The 16,881-nt window shown below is 25.7% G+C and overlaps 3 protein-coding genes across 6 annotated transcripts in view; 1 reads left to right on the forward strand and 2 right to left on the reverse strand.

Moving 5' to 3' along the window:
- The first annotated feature begins 438 nt into the window (after positions 1-438).
- Positions 439-4,160, forward strand: LOC122518716 (protein PFC0760c-like). The gene is made up of 8 exons (XM_043637772.1): positions 439-702; positions 1,147-1,221; positions 1,297-1,488; positions 1,574-1,741; positions 1,809-1,955; positions 2,039-2,123; positions 2,216-2,452; positions 2,571-4,160. Exons 1-8 carry the CDS (start codon positions 700-702, stop codon positions 4,106-4,108), a joined length of 2,445 nt encoding a protein of 814 aa, XP_043493707.1. The 5' UTR covers positions 439-699; the 3' UTR covers positions 4,109-4,160.
- Positions 4,161-5,203: 1,043 nt separating this feature from the next.
- LOC122518682 (cilia- and flagella-associated protein 70) lies at positions 5,204-11,059 on the reverse strand. Its single transcript, XM_043637713.1, has 18 exons — positions 10,836-11,059; positions 10,664-10,759; positions 10,395-10,590; positions 10,202-10,333; positions 9,516-9,766; positions 9,243-9,432; positions 8,624-8,772; positions 8,392-8,534; positions 8,208-8,331; positions 7,343-7,486; positions 7,074-7,256; positions 6,852-6,985; positions 6,612-6,760; positions 6,187-6,350; positions 5,949-6,095; positions 5,752-5,882; positions 5,572-5,692; positions 5,204-5,481 (listed from the first exon to the last, which is right to left on the reverse strand). Exons 1-18 carry the CDS (start codon positions 10,860-10,862, stop codon positions 5,305-5,307), a joined length of 2,658 nt encoding a protein of 885 aa, XP_043493648.1. The 5' UTR covers positions 10,863-11,059; the 3' UTR covers positions 5,204-5,304.
- A 576-nt stretch (positions 11,060-11,635) lies between these two features.
- The window catches only part of LOC122518699, a 29,761-nt gene continuing 24,515 nt past the window's right edge, over positions 11,636-16,881 (reverse strand). For all 4 annotated transcript variants that reach the window (XM_043637744.1, XM_043637741.1, XM_043637742.1 and 1 more), the window contains exons 17-24: positions 16,304-16,524; positions 15,523-15,987; positions 13,496-13,855; positions 13,047-13,219; positions 12,767-12,962; positions 12,492-12,640; positions 11,976-12,134; positions 11,636-11,862 (exon numbers count right to left, since the gene is read on the reverse strand). In XM_043637744.1, coding sequence (XP_043493679.1) covers positions 11,742-11,862; positions 11,976-12,134; positions 12,492-12,640; positions 12,767-12,962; positions 13,047-13,219; positions 13,496-13,855; positions 15,523-15,987; positions 16,304-16,524 — 1,844 coding nt within the window. In that variant the 3' untranslated portion in view covers positions 11,636-11,741. The remainder of the gene's footprint in view (positions 11,863-11,975; positions 12,135-12,491; positions 12,641-12,766; positions 12,963-13,046; positions 13,220-13,495; positions 13,856-15,522; positions 15,988-16,303; positions 16,525-16,881) is intronic.

Consider the following 16,881-nt stretch of genomic DNA (forward strand, 5'->3'; position numbering starts at 1 on the left):
GTTTAGTAACTACTACCGCATTCTGGTTTTCAGGTTAGTAACTAAAATGAGTGTGGTTACGCGAAAAGAGGACTTATGTGTTTCTATGTACTTCTGTATTCTTTCATAATACTCATTTGTTTATATTGATTTATCTGGTTTCTTTTATTTTTCAATGATTTTTCGTTCGTTCTTGGAATTTCATCGATACATTCCTCAACGTTGTATATAACCGCAGTTTATTTAAAAAAAATACTTTTACTAAATATTTCAATAAATAATATTTCTTACTTAGGTTTTTTCGATATTTTAAATCCCGTTAAAATTAATAAATATTATAGACGTTAAAAGGCAGAAAAAAGCGAAAATTTCAAATAATAAATTTGTAAAAGATAAATTTATTAGTAAATAACTTTTTTTTTTCACCACAAGATGGTCATAGTGTCGCATTGCAGGTTTTCAGATGGAAAATATTCAACGCTTGACACTCTCAGTAATATTTCTATTTGAAGCAAATCCCGTTCTATCTGATTCTACCCTGTTACACCCAAAGTGGATACCTTACGTTGCTTTGGTTCCACTTACTTTTTCATTCGGTCATATTAGTTTCACCTGCTTGCATTCTACAGGTTGTACCATTTACTTCTTACATCGTCATTTATCTTTTCATGACTGAACTCAGTTCAGCAAGTGCGTAATTTCGAATATTTTCATCCGTAAATGGTAAGCAGAATATTATAAGTTAATTTCAAGTCAGACATTCTCCAATGTCTATTTAAGAAAAGGAATTCACAATTGACATACCTTTCAAATTGTTTTCTAAACATGGTATACCATACTTTTCCAAAAGTTACGTTTAAATAATCCAGTTCGTATAAGCAACCACAGCTATGGTCTAAATTTAAATTATTAATCTTGCATAAATATATATATATATATATATTTATGTATATATGTATGTATATTATATGTATATGTATATTATATATATATATATTTACACAAAAATTATCAAAGCATGATAAATGTGCATAAATATTTGTAAAAAAATACAAAGTACATTTAATAGTTGTAACGCAAAGAAATCCAAATAGATATATATATATAGTAAAAAATATAAAATATAATTAAGATATTTTCTTCAAAGTTAATTATTATTGAATACAGATGGCATTTAGTGAACTTGAAGAAAGAATTAGTAAAATCCGACAACAAAATGAGGAAATTAAAAGAAGATATGAAGTAAGTTAGAATGATATTTTGTTATATGCTGTTCACATGTACAAATAATGTACGATTAACATTTAATGCAATTAGGAAGTAGAAGAAGATAAAAAGAATGCTGCTAAGTCAAATGCTTTGGTGCAAATGGTACCATCAACGGTTTGGCCAGAAAGAAAAGAACCACCAGAATATTCGAATCCACCTAAAGTTAACCATAAACAAAAATCTGCTACAAAAGAACAATCCGAACATGTCCAACAGCATCATCAAAATGATAGAAGAAAAGTATGTCTTATTTTTATCATTTTGTATAATTAGAAAATATAATTAGTTAGGTTGATGCATTTAATTTATTCATATTGGAATATAGGGCGAAGGACCACCTCCTGATCCTAAATATAATTTTCTTGCTGATGCTGAGCGAGAAGAATACAGTGCACCAAATAATCAAAGAGACAGTACTGGAAATAAAAATCATAATAGATCTACTCGGGGTAATTTTAAAAAAAGAGGAATGGGAAAAGAAGGCCCACAAAGGGTAATTGTATTTATTTATGAATACGTATGTATAATATTTATTGCTCATAGTTTCATATCCTGTGCAGGGTAGAACATATCATGGAACGCATAGAGATGAGCACAAGCCTGAGTATGAAGCTTGGCGAAAGGAAAGAAATCGCATTGATGAAGATCGTATTAGTAGACAAAAAACTGCAGAAGGCAACTGGCGTAGAGAATGGGATAATGATAAAGTAATTTGTTATCGATTAAAAAAAAAGTATTTAAACTTCGTAAGCTAATTTAATTTTTAATTCATTTTTTATTTGATTAACAGGCCCATTTAGTAAATGAGATTTCAAAAGGGGAAGGTAAAGCTACTTTAGGAGATTTTTCAAAGAAAGATGGGAGATACTCTGATGGTAAAATATATTTATATATACATATATACCGTTTGAAATATTAATTTATCTTTTTTAAAATTTCTGAAAGTAATAACAAATATTTTTATTAGGTAACGGATATGCAAATCATAATCGTGGTGCTTATCATAAATCCCATCGAGGATCTCCTAGAAATTTCCATAATAACTCTGATTACTCTCATATGGATTTATATGATATGCCTAATTTTTATAAGGCTACCACGCCAGGTTCTGTTGATGAACGAACTGTTGTTGCAACAGATAAAAGCATTAAGGTAACATTAAACCAAAGCAATTTGACAAAGGGTCCTGTTATGAGTGTTAAAGGTATAATACTTAATGCGATTAAATTCTGTAATTTTGTTGTTTTAATATGAACTATCTTACGTATAAAATTGGAATTATTTCACTTGTTTTTTTTTTTTTTTTAATTTTAAATTTATAGTAAATTCACCAAGTATAGCTGGTACAGGAAGAGTAGGTCCTCGACAAAGAACTCGTGTTACATACAGTAGTCATTCTGACATAGATACAAATATATACGAAAGTGGATCATTTTCACGACAAAAATCATTTGAAGATAAAACTAAAGGAAATCATTATAATAATGTGCAAAGGACTCTTAGCTTAAGGAGGCCTCAATCTCAAAAAAAGAAAGAAAATGGTGCTAAATCTCCATTTTCGCAGCGAAAAGAATTTAAGAAGGAAACATCATTTGCAAATTCATCTAAACATTATGAAAATGGATCACAATCAAATTTTGTACGCAAAGAATACAAAGATTCACAAAAGTCTCATTATCCACCTAAGTCACCAAGAACGTTACATAAAAATATAAAAATACTGAAAGATGATTCTGCTGATGTAATGATCGACAATACGATCACAGATGAGAAAAAAGAAGCAGTAGTAATCTTAGAAGATAATGACGTTTCTATTGAATCAGAAAATATCGACATAGAATCTCCAAACGAAATCAAAGATGACGAGTGCATTGTTGAAAATGAATCGAAAAGTGATATCAAAGAAGAAAATAATGAAAATTCTGAATATTCACCTTGCGAAGAAGAAATGATTAATGAAAATATTGAATCAAATCAGGATGATGTAGACGTCGTTTCTGAAATCAATCAGGATGATGTAAACGTCGTTTCTGAAATCAATCAGGATGATGTAAACGTCGTTTCTGAAACTAATCAGGATGATGTAAACGTCGTTTCTGAAACTAATCAGGATGATGTAAGTATCATTTCTGAAACTAATCAAGATAATGTTAATATTTTTGAAGATAAACGTGAAGAAACGAACGAAGATAATATTGTCGTTCCATCAGAAACGCAAGATATCAATAATGATATTGAAAATAATACGAATGAAGAAAATAAAAAAATAGATAATTTGATTATAATTATAGATAATGCAGCTACGGATAGTTGCAATTCTGACAATAATACTACAAGTACTTTCAAGTGTATCTCTCAAGTAGAAGATATAAAAACAGATGAATTGATTCAAGATTATGTGTCTAATATGACAAATGATGAAAAATCTAAAGAATCATCTGAGAGAGATGATTCAGATCAAAATAATGACCAAAATGATATTGTTGCAATGAATAGTGAAAAAGTATCTGAGATTACGATTGAAACTTGTTCTGAAGAAGCATTGCATCCTCCTATTGACAAATCTGTGATGGCTCTTGAAGAGAATGATGTTACTCATCATAATAATGAAGTTCCCATTGAAAAAAGTGAATTATCCGTAAGTAATATAAATGATCAAAGTACTACCGAAAATACTGAAGGTAGATCGTCAATATGCATTGATAATATATCGTCCAGCTTAGTTGACATAGCAAAAGATAACGATGTAACATCTGAGGAAATAGTTGAAAAAAAAGAATTGCAAAGTAAAACTATTGAGTCAGCTGTAGAAAAAAATTGCATTGAAAGTGAAGTTACGCAAGCTAATTCTGGAAATTAAGGAAACTGATATATGAAATAAAAAAAAAATTATCTACTAAATATTGTCAACATAAAAAATAAGTAAATATATCTATGAAAATCGTAAGAAAAAAAAAAAAAAACAAAAAAAAAGAAATACAAAAATGCAATGCATTCAAATGATATAATATACGAAAAGAAAAGAAATTTAGCTGCTGCACAAATTATATTTTTAAATGTTACTTCGATTATTTATATATAAATAATAGTTAAAAAGTGAAGCGTTCTTTCTATAATTTGTGATTATGTTAATAATCTTTTCCTAGTGACGCAAGAATTAAACGATTTTTCATTAATTTGGCATTAACATGAATGATTGCTTAATAGAAACATATTTTAATTAATTTGATATAAGTTTATTATAATATGTTGCAAATGTTTATATGAAAATTCGCTTGTATTCTTTTAATTTCGTTACAACATTTATATTATTTATACTCTATTTTTAATTATTGTTATATCACCATGTTATTATTTTTGCAAAGTGCAATGTGATTTATTTTCGATAAATTTGACTTGCTGATTATACGTCGAATCAGAAAATGATAGTATTTTTATGTATCCCATTAGATGATCGAAAAATATTTTTATAATTCGCTTTTACAATCAGCAAATTAAAGAACAATTACTAAGTCATCTTATAAACTGAGATTAGTATCTCACAAAAGTTTCTAATTCGGATTAACGCCGATGCCAAACTATTAATCATTGATTATTATTATTATTATTTCTTATAGTAATTAATTGTTATATTATTTTATAGTTTATTTGTATTTATTTTACTTTTTTTCCAATTTATTATTTGTTTTTATTACCGAAGTTTATGTTCAATTACATACAAAAATATGAACTTTAAGTTTCTTAGGAGCTTTTAAATATATATGACACAGATTAAATATCTTAACTCTACATTTATTATGCCCTTAAACATTGGAGAAAGAATACATTTCCTCTCATCCCGAATCATGGATTGTAAAAAGATTTACTAACAATCTCTTCTTCTTTTTAATTTTCTAATCTTTACTATTTCACACTTGATCTCATTTTATTTAACTTGCAAAACTTCGACTTCATAATTCAACCGTTTCATAAATTCTCTTATCTCTTTCAACAATTCTTCATTTTTAAGATTATACTGAAAATGCATCAGTTCCTTTCATATATTATTTTTTTTTTCTAATAATATTTTATAATACCGATTACCATGATAACTTGTCTGTAACATAAAGTAAATTCGTCGTATCGTTTAAGAGAAAGATTCAACAAGCATAAATATCCCCAAATATCAGCGTTGCAATTATCAATCTTGTTTGCTTCTATCAAAGCTAATTCGGCTTCTTCTAATTGATTCAACTTAAAAACAAGAATTTAATTATCAAAAAAAAAATCGTTCAATCAAAGTACAACGAAAATATCTTATCATAAAAGATAAATATTGTTAACTTCATAAAAAGAAATTCCAACGTGAAGCCAACTAATAGACGTAGGTGAAGATTGGCAAGCATTTAACAATACTTTCTTAGCTTTTTCATAATCCTTTTTACTTTCGTAGTACAGTCCCATTCTAATCAAAATATTTCAATCATTATACATTGTAATTTCATTTGAATATCTTTATGATACCTTAATCGCATCAAATAAATATCATCTGGTCTGTCAAAAACCATATTAGCAAATTCGTAATACTTTATAGCTTCTTCTAAATCACCATTTTGGAAATAACAATGCCCCATTAAACAACTTATCGAGTAATCCTAACGAAAGAACATTAATTAAGAACAAATGAATCGTGTATATTTGAGTGAAAAACAATGTCAAACCAGTCCGTATTGACATTGAGCTTCCTTCAAATGAGATAATGCATCTTCGTATCTGTGTAAGAGATAATGTTCCACTGCCATATAATATAATAAATGCGTCGATCTACCAGTTAGAGACATTTCTTCTGCCAATGCAATACCTGCCAACTATTATAAAGAAATACATTTTTAAACTTATATGAATGCAGCTTAAACGTAAATAATCAAGTATTATAAATGAAACAATAATAATTATTACATCATAAAGATGTAATTTAAGCAAGAACGTTATTGTCATCGTGTATATGCTATCTCGTGGACAATGGATCATTGACCATGCAAGAGGTTCTTGATTATTGATTGCTATATCTCGATCTTTATCTTTCATGCATTCCTCGGCTATCCGAATCGTGATGCCTATTCCTAATATAACAATACCATTTTTACGTGCGATAAGTATGAATGTATATGTACATATGTGTGAGTGCATGTGTTTGAATCCATGTGCGAGGAAAAGAACAAAAAAATTATATACAAGAACATGGTTCCTGTAAGTATAAAATAATAAAGAAACGAATAATTAATTAGTTATTTCATTTTTGTCGTTGTTGTAATTAAAAAGTAAAAAAAACCATGAATAATTTGAACGTAATCGAGGGGATTGATAATTTGATTAATTAATACCTGAATAATAATCGGTACGAATGTAAAATAAATGCAAGATCATCCATCCTTCGACAAATCGTGGATAAAAATCGGTAATACTTCGAAAAAATATTTCAGCTTCTCGGTAAAGTCTTTTTTTCATTAAAATAGCTCCGTAAACTAATAATCTACGCGAATGAAATAATAATAATAATAATGATTAATTAATTAATAAATCGATTATTTCTATCGATCAAATTACGAATTATATTTAATTACGATATTTTGTGACGATTATTTAAAAGAATCGCTTCCCGACAACATTCCTCGGCACGTTCTGTATCTTCCATTCTTAATAAAAATATTGCATAATTGATCCACGCATCAGGATCATTTTTAGTTTTATCGATAATCTAAACACATGGAAAGTAAAATATGAATTTTGTCTACGAATAAATAAATTTGATTAAAAAAATGATTAATAATCAGTATAAATATTACAGTAGTATAATATTTTCTAGCTTGATCGATGTAGCCTAATTCATAAGCTTCCTCCGCATAGAAATAAAATCGATCTGAATCAGAAATAATCGACGAATCTTTCGAATAATTTCCTTCGATCGTTTGATTAACTATCGTGTGCATAGATTCAACCAAATAAGTATACACCGATATTATAAAATTCTAATAAACAAACGGGTAATAATGTTCTTTAATTTTACGATTAATTATAAAATCAATTAGTTCAAATAATTATTCACGTGATTTACCTGTCCTTTGCAAGAATCTAAAGTATACGATGGCATTTGAAATTTGTTATCTAAAAGTAAACTAACTTTCGTCTTCAATGTATTACGTACGGATAAATAGACTCCTGTTTTATATAAATATTGAACAAAACATGTTAACTCGTCCTAAAAAAGAAAATTATTATTTGTTTATTATTTTTTATGTTATTATTGTTATTAATTATTATTATTTGTTTATGTTAACGTTAAAATGAATAGTTCAGTTAATTCAGTTAATAGTAAAAATTTGCAACAGGCTAATGATTAAAGTATAAAATTGAAATTTGATCTATCTTTAAAATCTGCATTCCTTTTAACAACAATGATCGTAATTTATTAGTATTCGAAATATATTAATAGGTATGTAATGTTTAAACAATTAATATATTGCTCTTTAAACATTACTTAATTATATTCCATATTTAAATATATATTTCATAATGAGTTTTTTAAATTGAGACAATAAAATATCTGGAAAATATTAAGCATAACTGAATTAATTTTTTATTTTTTTTTTTTTTTTATTTAATGAAATCTATAATTCTTATATAAATTAAAGAAAGTGAAGAGAGCAACAACTTCTGTATGAAATATGTTTTTAAATTCTATTTGTGTTAGTGTCTCAATTTGCAAAACTTATTCTATATATTTAATTAGAATGAATTTTTATTAGAAAGAAAAAAAGAATTACGAACCGGTAAATAACAAAATGTAGAATTTTTATCTTCGGTAGTTTCTTGGCCAGAAGAAAATGATTTCTTTTTTGTTTCTTGACAAAAATCCTATTAAATCGTATGATTTAAATATAAATAATATTATTCATTAATAATATACTTCTTTCTCATACTTTATAACTTTCCGTTAAGATATTAAATAACGTTTCAATGCATTTTGTATATTGATCCTCAACAACATCTACGGAATACGGATAATATGGTTTTTTATCTGTCGGAGTTATCAATTCATCGATCCTAAAGTAAATCAAACGATTTATAATAATAATTAAAAAATTATTTATAACAATAATTTACAAATTAGAAAAATCTTTAGCTAATCGACAAGGAACAAGGGGACGATGAATTTCAATCTCGATTATCACAAAAACAGGTTCATTGGTTTTTGTGATTACTGGTTCACTCGTTAATGTTTCGGCTTCTGATATTATCGACGTATTCTACAACAACAACAAAACAATACAATATTCCAAAATAATAATATCAAGAATATATGTTAATTAATTTCGATAAAAGATAAATTGATCACTTTTATCGAAGTTCTTCCTCTTTTATCTTTTTCCTTAGATTCTTTCGTTTGATTATCTATTAAAAAAATATCGTTATCAAATCCGGTTTTTTCCATAAGATCTACGGGATTGTAGGTATACAATTGCGACGCGATTCGCGTTTTTGTTCCTAAAATACAAATTTATATATTATATATGTAATAACTTCAATTTTCTTTTATCTTCTTTTTTTTATTATTTATTTATTCGTTTACACTCACTCCCAGGAAATAATAATTCGCTCAAATCGACGTAACATTGATAAATCGGATATTTCGTGGATTTTGTTTTTGTATTAATTTTTTGTACATCCGATGCCATAAATTGAAATGGCCAATATTTATATCTATATTTGTATAAAAGAAAATTATTATTATATAAAAATGATTAATTATAATTTCGTATTAAAGAAAAAAATATGAAAATAATTATTGATTTTAACTTGGAAATTTGATATCGCAATTTTCTAATAGCATCTTTTAACAAAATGTGACGACTCATAGAATTCCACTCGATTCTCGTTATATCATTTTCAACTACGTTCTTAAAATAATGAAATTATTATTATAAACATTTAAACTTTCTTTTATTATAAATTACGGTAATTAAATACCTGTAATTGTAACTCCTTATCGAGCGTATTTTTTACATCATTGTAATTACACGCAATTTTATATTTCGACAATTTAGCACGACTTTGTAAATGAAACAAAGAATTCCAACGTTTAGTTTGATATATATCTCGATCAATTATCAATTTACCACCATCGTGTATTATCGTTTCCGGTTCCTTCGATCGAATAATTATAAAACAACAAATTTATTCGTAATATGTTAGATAAAAGAAAAAGGTTAAAATAAAAATATACAAACTTCGTTTTCTTCGCCATAAATAATAGTAGCAGCTTTATAATCGATATTATCGGTGAACCATGATGGTGGATTAAAAATACTTTCTATGGTGATGTTTAAAAAATTATATTCTAGATCAGAAGGAAAGAATCGTTCTTCCTCTTGTTTAACTTTCATTGTTAAATATGGAAGATTAGGCCACGACGAAGCAGTACCATCGAATTTAAATTGCATTGTTTCCAATATTAATTTTTCAGTAAATAAATTCTCTCCTATATAATTAAATAATTTAATTATATTCAATGATTTATATACAGGGTGTCTTATAACTGGTTGTATAAACGAGCAAGGAGTGATTATACATGAAAAAAAAATCGAAAATATACAATAAAGTATAATAAAAATAATAAAAAATTTTTATATAAGACTTGTGTTTTCGAGTAGAATTAATTTGAAAATATTTCGAAAACGCGTGCACTTGAATTGAAAAATCATTTCCGAAATTCTTATACAATGTGTCAAGTTGCATACAAATAACAAATGTGCATGTTTAATTAATAATTCTTTAATAAAACTTTATAGGGAACAAATTTTATTCTATATTTTCAACTTAGTTTTTTTATATTGAATAATCTTTTGCTCGTTTGTATTAAAAGTTATATGAAACATTATATATACTTAGAATATTTATACAAATTTGACGTTACCTAATAAAATTGGCATTAAATCGACATTGCATAATCCAATAATTTTGGATGATTTCAATTCTTTTTTCTTTCTTTCCGTATCCAAAACAGTAGGCGTAACATTTCCATCTTGGTTGACGTGTAATACTTTAACTATAAATTGAAAAAGAAATCATCTAATCGTATAGAATAAAATTGTATAATTAAACTTTACTTAAAATTGGAATGGAAACGATAAGATTGATGCTGTTTCGATCGTGAAGAATTACTGGAATTTTGACTGAAAAATTAACATCGTATACGGGTGTGGATTCTTTGATACCAGCTTCGATTTTAATTGGATTACTTTCTCCGAGTATATTTGAATTATGTTCTATGGAAATAATAACATTTGTATCTTCGTTTTTTATCTGGAAAATAATTAAACTCGCGTATGAAATATTTTTATCAATTTCTTCATTAAATATATACAAATTAACTTACGATATTTTCTATAGTAATTACAGTTAACTCGATAATTCTTTCATTTCTATTTTCATCTAAGTTCAAATTCAAATTTGACGGCTCACGATCATTCGACTGTAATTGATATTGATATCAAAAAAATAATATATGTTATAATATAAAAAAATTACAAATAGAAAAATATCATTACCGTATCCATTTTGAGAACTTCGTTCATTTGTTCGCATGTTAAAATGGATTAGATCAGTTTGACGTAGGAAAATTCGGATTCGACAAGGATACCAAAAAAATCGACAAATTTCAGGAACTATTTGGTTAAATAAAATAATATATAATATATTTTTCGCAGTAGACAATTCGATGTTCGTCATATTGTTTGATATATTTAGATAAAAAATTCATTTTACAAACCATTTTATGATATATAATATATACGTAATATATAATAATAATATATATTATAATATTGTATATATATATTAATAATACACAAATATAAAAAAATGATAGCCAATAAAATTTGGCCGACTAGAAAGACGATTAGATATTGTGATCATACATCAAATGATTTAGAATAAACGATGTATGAAAGAGAATGTATTTAAGGAGATCAAGTAAAATGAAATAATATACATTATAATAACTAAAGTTTGACCGCTCTTCAAATAATTATCGTTGTACTCTATATCTTTTTTATAGATAAAAGTCGAATAATTTTTTATTTTTTCTTTTTTTTTCATTTTTTGTCTCTTTTTCTTTTAATTTTTTTTTCTTTTTTTTTTTTAGAAAGACCTTTTTTCTTTTCGCATACGCTAATATTTAGAACTAAATACGTATTACAAGACGTCATGATTTTTAACGATATTTGCGTTGATTGTTAATTTTCATAACAAATTGGATGATTTAAAACTCATCGTTAATTCTCATCACCAAAGTTTGAGAATTTGAATAAACACGTGTCGCACAAATCTATCGTTTAATTAATTATTATTTATAATGGTCAGATTATTTTCTTTTTTTTACGTATAGGAAACACAAATTTTGCGATTTTGAAATATCATTTAATCATCGTTCATCGTTCATTAAAAATGTACGATTAAAGGGATTTCAAAGTTTTATCGATATGCCTCAAGGTCTTTTCTGGTACGGCATCGTTCAAAGCTTTTTGGAAACCCTCGTACTTCATCAATTGTCTAAAAATCTTCTTTGCGTGATTTCTATAAATAAACAAGAAAAATACATTGAATTAAACGGTCAAAATTAACGGTATATTTATTTCAAAGATATTTTCATTGCAACTGGGGGGTAAAAAAGGAGTTCGAACACTTACCTTGCTTCTAAATTTCCATCCATCAATAATTTAGCTCCTGAATTCATTAATTTATCTCTAACATCACGAGGTAACATCATAGCGTGTTCAGCACCAATACGTTCTACGATCGATGATAATAATCTTGCAGTGGTTGCTCTTACGATCGCATTTTGATGACTACAAATTTAATGATATATATCATTTATTTCAATTAATTCATTAATTGAATTATTTAATTCAATTTCATAAAAAAATTATTTAATTCAATTTTTAATTGAATTATTTAATTCAATTTCATAAAAAATTATTTAATTCAATTTCATAAAAAATTATTTAATTCAATTTTTAATTGAATTATTTAATTCAATTTCATAAAAAATTATTTAATTCAATTTCATAAAAAATTATTTAATTCAATTTCATAAAAAATTATTTAATTCAATTATTAATTGAATTAATTAATTCATTAATTTCAATTTCATTAATATAACAAAATTATAATAAAATAAAATGAATTTTTTTGTTTTTTCGTACTTTGCACCACGGATTACGATAACAGCGATAGTTTTATGCGGGGGAAGTGATTCGACCATTTTATCCAATGCTGTGTTACTATTAAAACGTAAAAAACGATTCGTATCAGCTGTCCTATGAAGCAGTGGTCCAACAATATCATCTATATCCTGTCAACATAATTTAACATAAATGTAAATTTTAAGAAAACTAAAAAAAAATTATAATATAATATAAAAACTATAAAATTCAAATATTGATTATCTAGTAATTTAATATATTAGGATTAAACGTACCTGATCTATACTACGAATTTGACAACTAAAAATATCACCAGCAGCTGTACAAGCAGCACGTGCTACCTGAGAACGAAGACTTTTAATGTGCCGACCTAATAATCGAGCTACCGTACCACCAATATTATTATCCAGATACTCCGGATGTTGTTTAGCTAATTGAGATAAAGATTGAAGTCCTTTTATCGTTACCTCCCTATTCCAAAATTTCATTTAAATAAATATTTCATTTTGTAATATAGTTAATAATAATATGGTATATTTTGATAAAAATACGTACCAGTCTTTATTATCTAGTTGTTCAAAACATTTGTGTAGAATATTTTTCAGCGTATCCGTTGCTTTATCCGAATGATGATAACTCGTGTTTGATTTATTCAAAATATTCCTAGATTTGTTGCGAAGTACGTACTTAGGTTTTTTAAAGACTCCTGCATTGTCCGTAGGTTGTTGCTAAGAAGTAAAAAACGATAATAACAAATTTATTATTTATAAATTTTATTAATTTATAAATTATAATTTTAATAATTTCTAATTTTAATAATAAATTAAATAATTAAATTATATTAATTATTTAAATTATATATTTAATTATTTAAATTATATTATTATTTTTAATTATAATTAAAAAAAAAAATTAAATAATTTTAATAGTTTTTTAAATTAACAAGAAAGAAAATGAAATTTATATCACGAAGAAAAATTCTTATCGAATAGAAATGCACATACTTCTATTTTAATAATCGCAGGTGCTTCGTTATTTTCTTTATTATCTTTTTTTTCGATATTATCTCTAATAACGTCCAATTTCGTAAAACTTTCTGAAATAATAGTAGGTATCTTAGTAAACGCAATATTTGTCATAGAAATATCATTTGAAATATCTTCCGAATCAACATTTGATGCAATATCTCTGGAATTATCAACGTAATCCGAAGTATTGTTTAATAACGTTGAAACAGATTCATCGACGTTTTTTAATTTAGATATTATCACATCGTCACTTGTGATAGTCATAGATTCATCGATACAAACAATTTCTTCTTTTTCAATAGTTTCCAATAATATATCGATGTTATCGTCGGAGAACTACAAATAAAATATGATCAATATTAAATTTCATTTTGAATATATCACGTTTATATATGTATGTCACCGTTAAAATGTATAATTCAATTAATTCGTGAAAAACTTCAATTTTATTATACCCTTAAACTAATCGTTTTAAAAAATAACTAAATTTGTAATAGTATGAATTCACAAGAACGAAAGTAATTAAAGTATTAGATTGAAGAAACTACAAATAATATGATCAATATATTAAATTTCATTTTGAATATATCACGTTATATATGTATGTCACCGTTAAAATGTATAATTCAGTTAATTCGTGAAAAACTTCAATTTTATTATACTCTTAAACTAATCGTTTTAGAAAATAACCGAATTTGTAATAGTATGAATTCACAAGACGAAAGTAATTAAAGTATTAGATTGAAGAAACTACAAATAAAATGATCAATATATTAAATTTCATTTTGAATATATCACGTTTATATATATAAATGTCACCGTTAAAATGTATAATTCAGTTAATTCGTGAAGAACTTCAATTTTATTATACTCTTAAACTAATCGTTTTAAAAAATAACTGAATTTGCAATAGTATGAATTCACACAAGACGAAAGTAATTAAAGTATTAGATTGAAGAAACTACAAATAAAATGATCAATATATTAAATTTCATTTTGAATATATCACGTTTATATATGTATGTCACCGTTAAAATGTATAATTCAGTTAATTCGTGAAAAACTTCAATTTTATTATACCCTTAAACTAATCGTTTTAAAAAATAACTGAATTTGTAATAGTATGAATTCACAAGAGGAAAGTAGTTACAGTATTAGATTGAAGAAACTACAAATAAAATGATCAATATATTAAATTTCATTTTGAATATATCACGTTATATATGTATGTCACCGTTAAAATGTATAATTCAGTTAATTCGTGAAGAACTTCAATTTTATTATACCCTTAAACTAATCGTTTTAAAAAATAACTGAATTTGTAATAGTATGAATTCACAAGACGAAAGTAATTAAAGTATTAGATTGAAGAAACTACAAATAAAATGATCAATATATTAAATTTCATTTTGAATATATCACGTTTCTATATGTATGTCACCGTTAAAATGTATATTCAATTAATTCGTGAAAAACTTCAATTTTATTATACTCTTAAACTAATCGTTTTAAAAAATAACTGAATTTGTAATAGTATGAATTCACACAAGACGAAAGTAATTAAGTATTAGATTGAAGAAACTACAAATAAAATGATCATTATATTAAATTTCATTTTTATATATCACTTTTATATATAAATGTCACCGTTAAAATGTATAATTCAATTAATTCGTGAAAAACTTCAATTTTATTATACCCCTAAACTACTCGTTTTAAAAAATAATTAAATTTGTAATAGTATGAATTCACACAAGACGAAAGTAATTAAAGTATTAGATTGAAGAAACTACAAATAAAATGATCATTATATTAAATTTCATTTTGAATATACCACGTTTATATGTATGTCACCGTTAAAATGTATAATTCAATTAATTCGTGAAAAACTTCAATTTTATTATACCCTTAAACTAATCGTTTTAGAAAATAACCGAATTTGTAATAATATGAATTCACACAAGACGAAAGTAATTAAAATATTAGATTGAAGAAAATATTACCTGTTCTGAACCTGAACGATGAGAATACCTTCTCGGTGAACCGAACAATCCTAAATCATCAATCGGCGTAGAATAATCCAATTCGGATTTGACTATAACTTTTGAACGTTTAGGAGATGAAAATGACCAATTATCTGGCAACGTTTTATTGATTTTAAAATTAATTTCCAATGAATCTTGACCAGATGACATTGATAATTCGTTCATTATAATATCTTGATCGATTTTGGTAACGTTCAACTTTCTAGGCGAGTCAACATCATTTATTTCTTCGTTCATCGTGTCAGAATTTTCGCTATTTAAATTCGAATCGTCGCAGTCTTTAATCGATTCCTCCCTTTCTTCCAAAATAGTTTCTTTGTTAATCAATTTGATCCCTTCGTCGCTACTCCAATCCTTCAAAATTTCATCATCGGCAGATGTACTCGTAACTTCGGTCGAAGTATCCGATTCTTTCGTTGTTAACTAAAAAAATGAACAATAACTATTTAATATTTAAACGATATTAGGGCGAATCGCAAAAGTTCGTGCGTTTTTTTTTTTTATTAATATTTCTTTTATTATTTTTATTAATTATTATTTTTAAAAAAATATTAAATCAATTAACATTTTTATTATTATTTATATTTTATTAATATAAATATTTTTTTTATTATTATTTTTATTAATATTGAAATTTTACAAAAACAATCCATTATGCAATTTCGAAATAAAGTTTCAACACTAATAAACGCACGAGCTTAATTATTATTTTAATAATATTTCTGTTTTGAAAACTTACGTCATAGGAATCGATAGGATTGATTTCTGGTGATTTATTTGAAATAACGTCGAATGCTTTTTCATTAATTTCGTTTTGAAAAATCAATGTACCAATTGCATTTATATCACTATTATCTCGACCTGTTTCCAGAAGAGATCTCAATATGCTATCATTTCTTTTAGATTTTAAATGAACATCCGATGTATCCGACGATGTACTATCAGGACTTCTTACTCTTACTGCATTTCGTTCAATAAATATATCCAAAATCAAAAGAATACATTTTTGTAAAAATCATCGAGAAGAAATAACGTTCGATCAAATTATTAAAAAATATTAAAAAATATATCTTACTAAAGTATATAAATTATGTAACTATACAAATCATCGTGTTTTTATAAATTAATCAATTAGCTGTGATTGACGAGTATACTTCGTCATAGTTTCATTTTGATGATACAAATTAAATAACAAACTTTTCAATGAGATTGTTACAACTAATTGATTAATATATACAATCTTAGATGATTATTTTGATTAGTTGATTCAAATGACGATATATTCGATCCAAGTTTAGACTTGACCAGCAAAATATT

This window comes from Polistes fuscatus, unplaced genomic scaffold (genome assembly GCF_010416935.1).
Source record: "Polistes fuscatus isolate 324 unplaced genomic scaffold, CU_Pfus_HIC Scaffold26, whole genome shotgun sequence".
Classification (NCBI taxonomy): domain Eukaryota; kingdom Metazoa; phylum Arthropoda; class Insecta; order Hymenoptera; family Vespidae; genus Polistes; species Polistes fuscatus.

Coding starts and splice junctions, on each gene's coding strand:
- LOC122518716 (XM_043637772.1), top strand. Junction 1,489..1,573: donor ATCAAAATGATAGAAGAAAA/GTATGTCTTATT, acceptor ATTGGAATATAG/GGCGAAGGACCACCTCCTGA. Junction 1,956..2,038: donor GAGAATGGGATAATGATAAA/GTAATTTGTTAT, acceptor TTTGATTAACAG/GCCCATTTAGTAAATGAGAT.
- LOC122518682 (XM_043637713.1), bottom strand. CDS start 10,862: ATGAACGAAGTTCTCAAAATGGATACG. Junction 6,986..7,073: donor CTAGAAAATATTATACTACT/GTAATATTTATA, acceptor CCATGTGTTTAG/ATTATCGATAAAACTAAAAA. Junction 5,482..5,571: donor TTGGAATTTCTTTTTATGAA/GTTAACAATATT, acceptor CTTGTTTTTAAG/TTGAATCAATTAGAAGAAGC.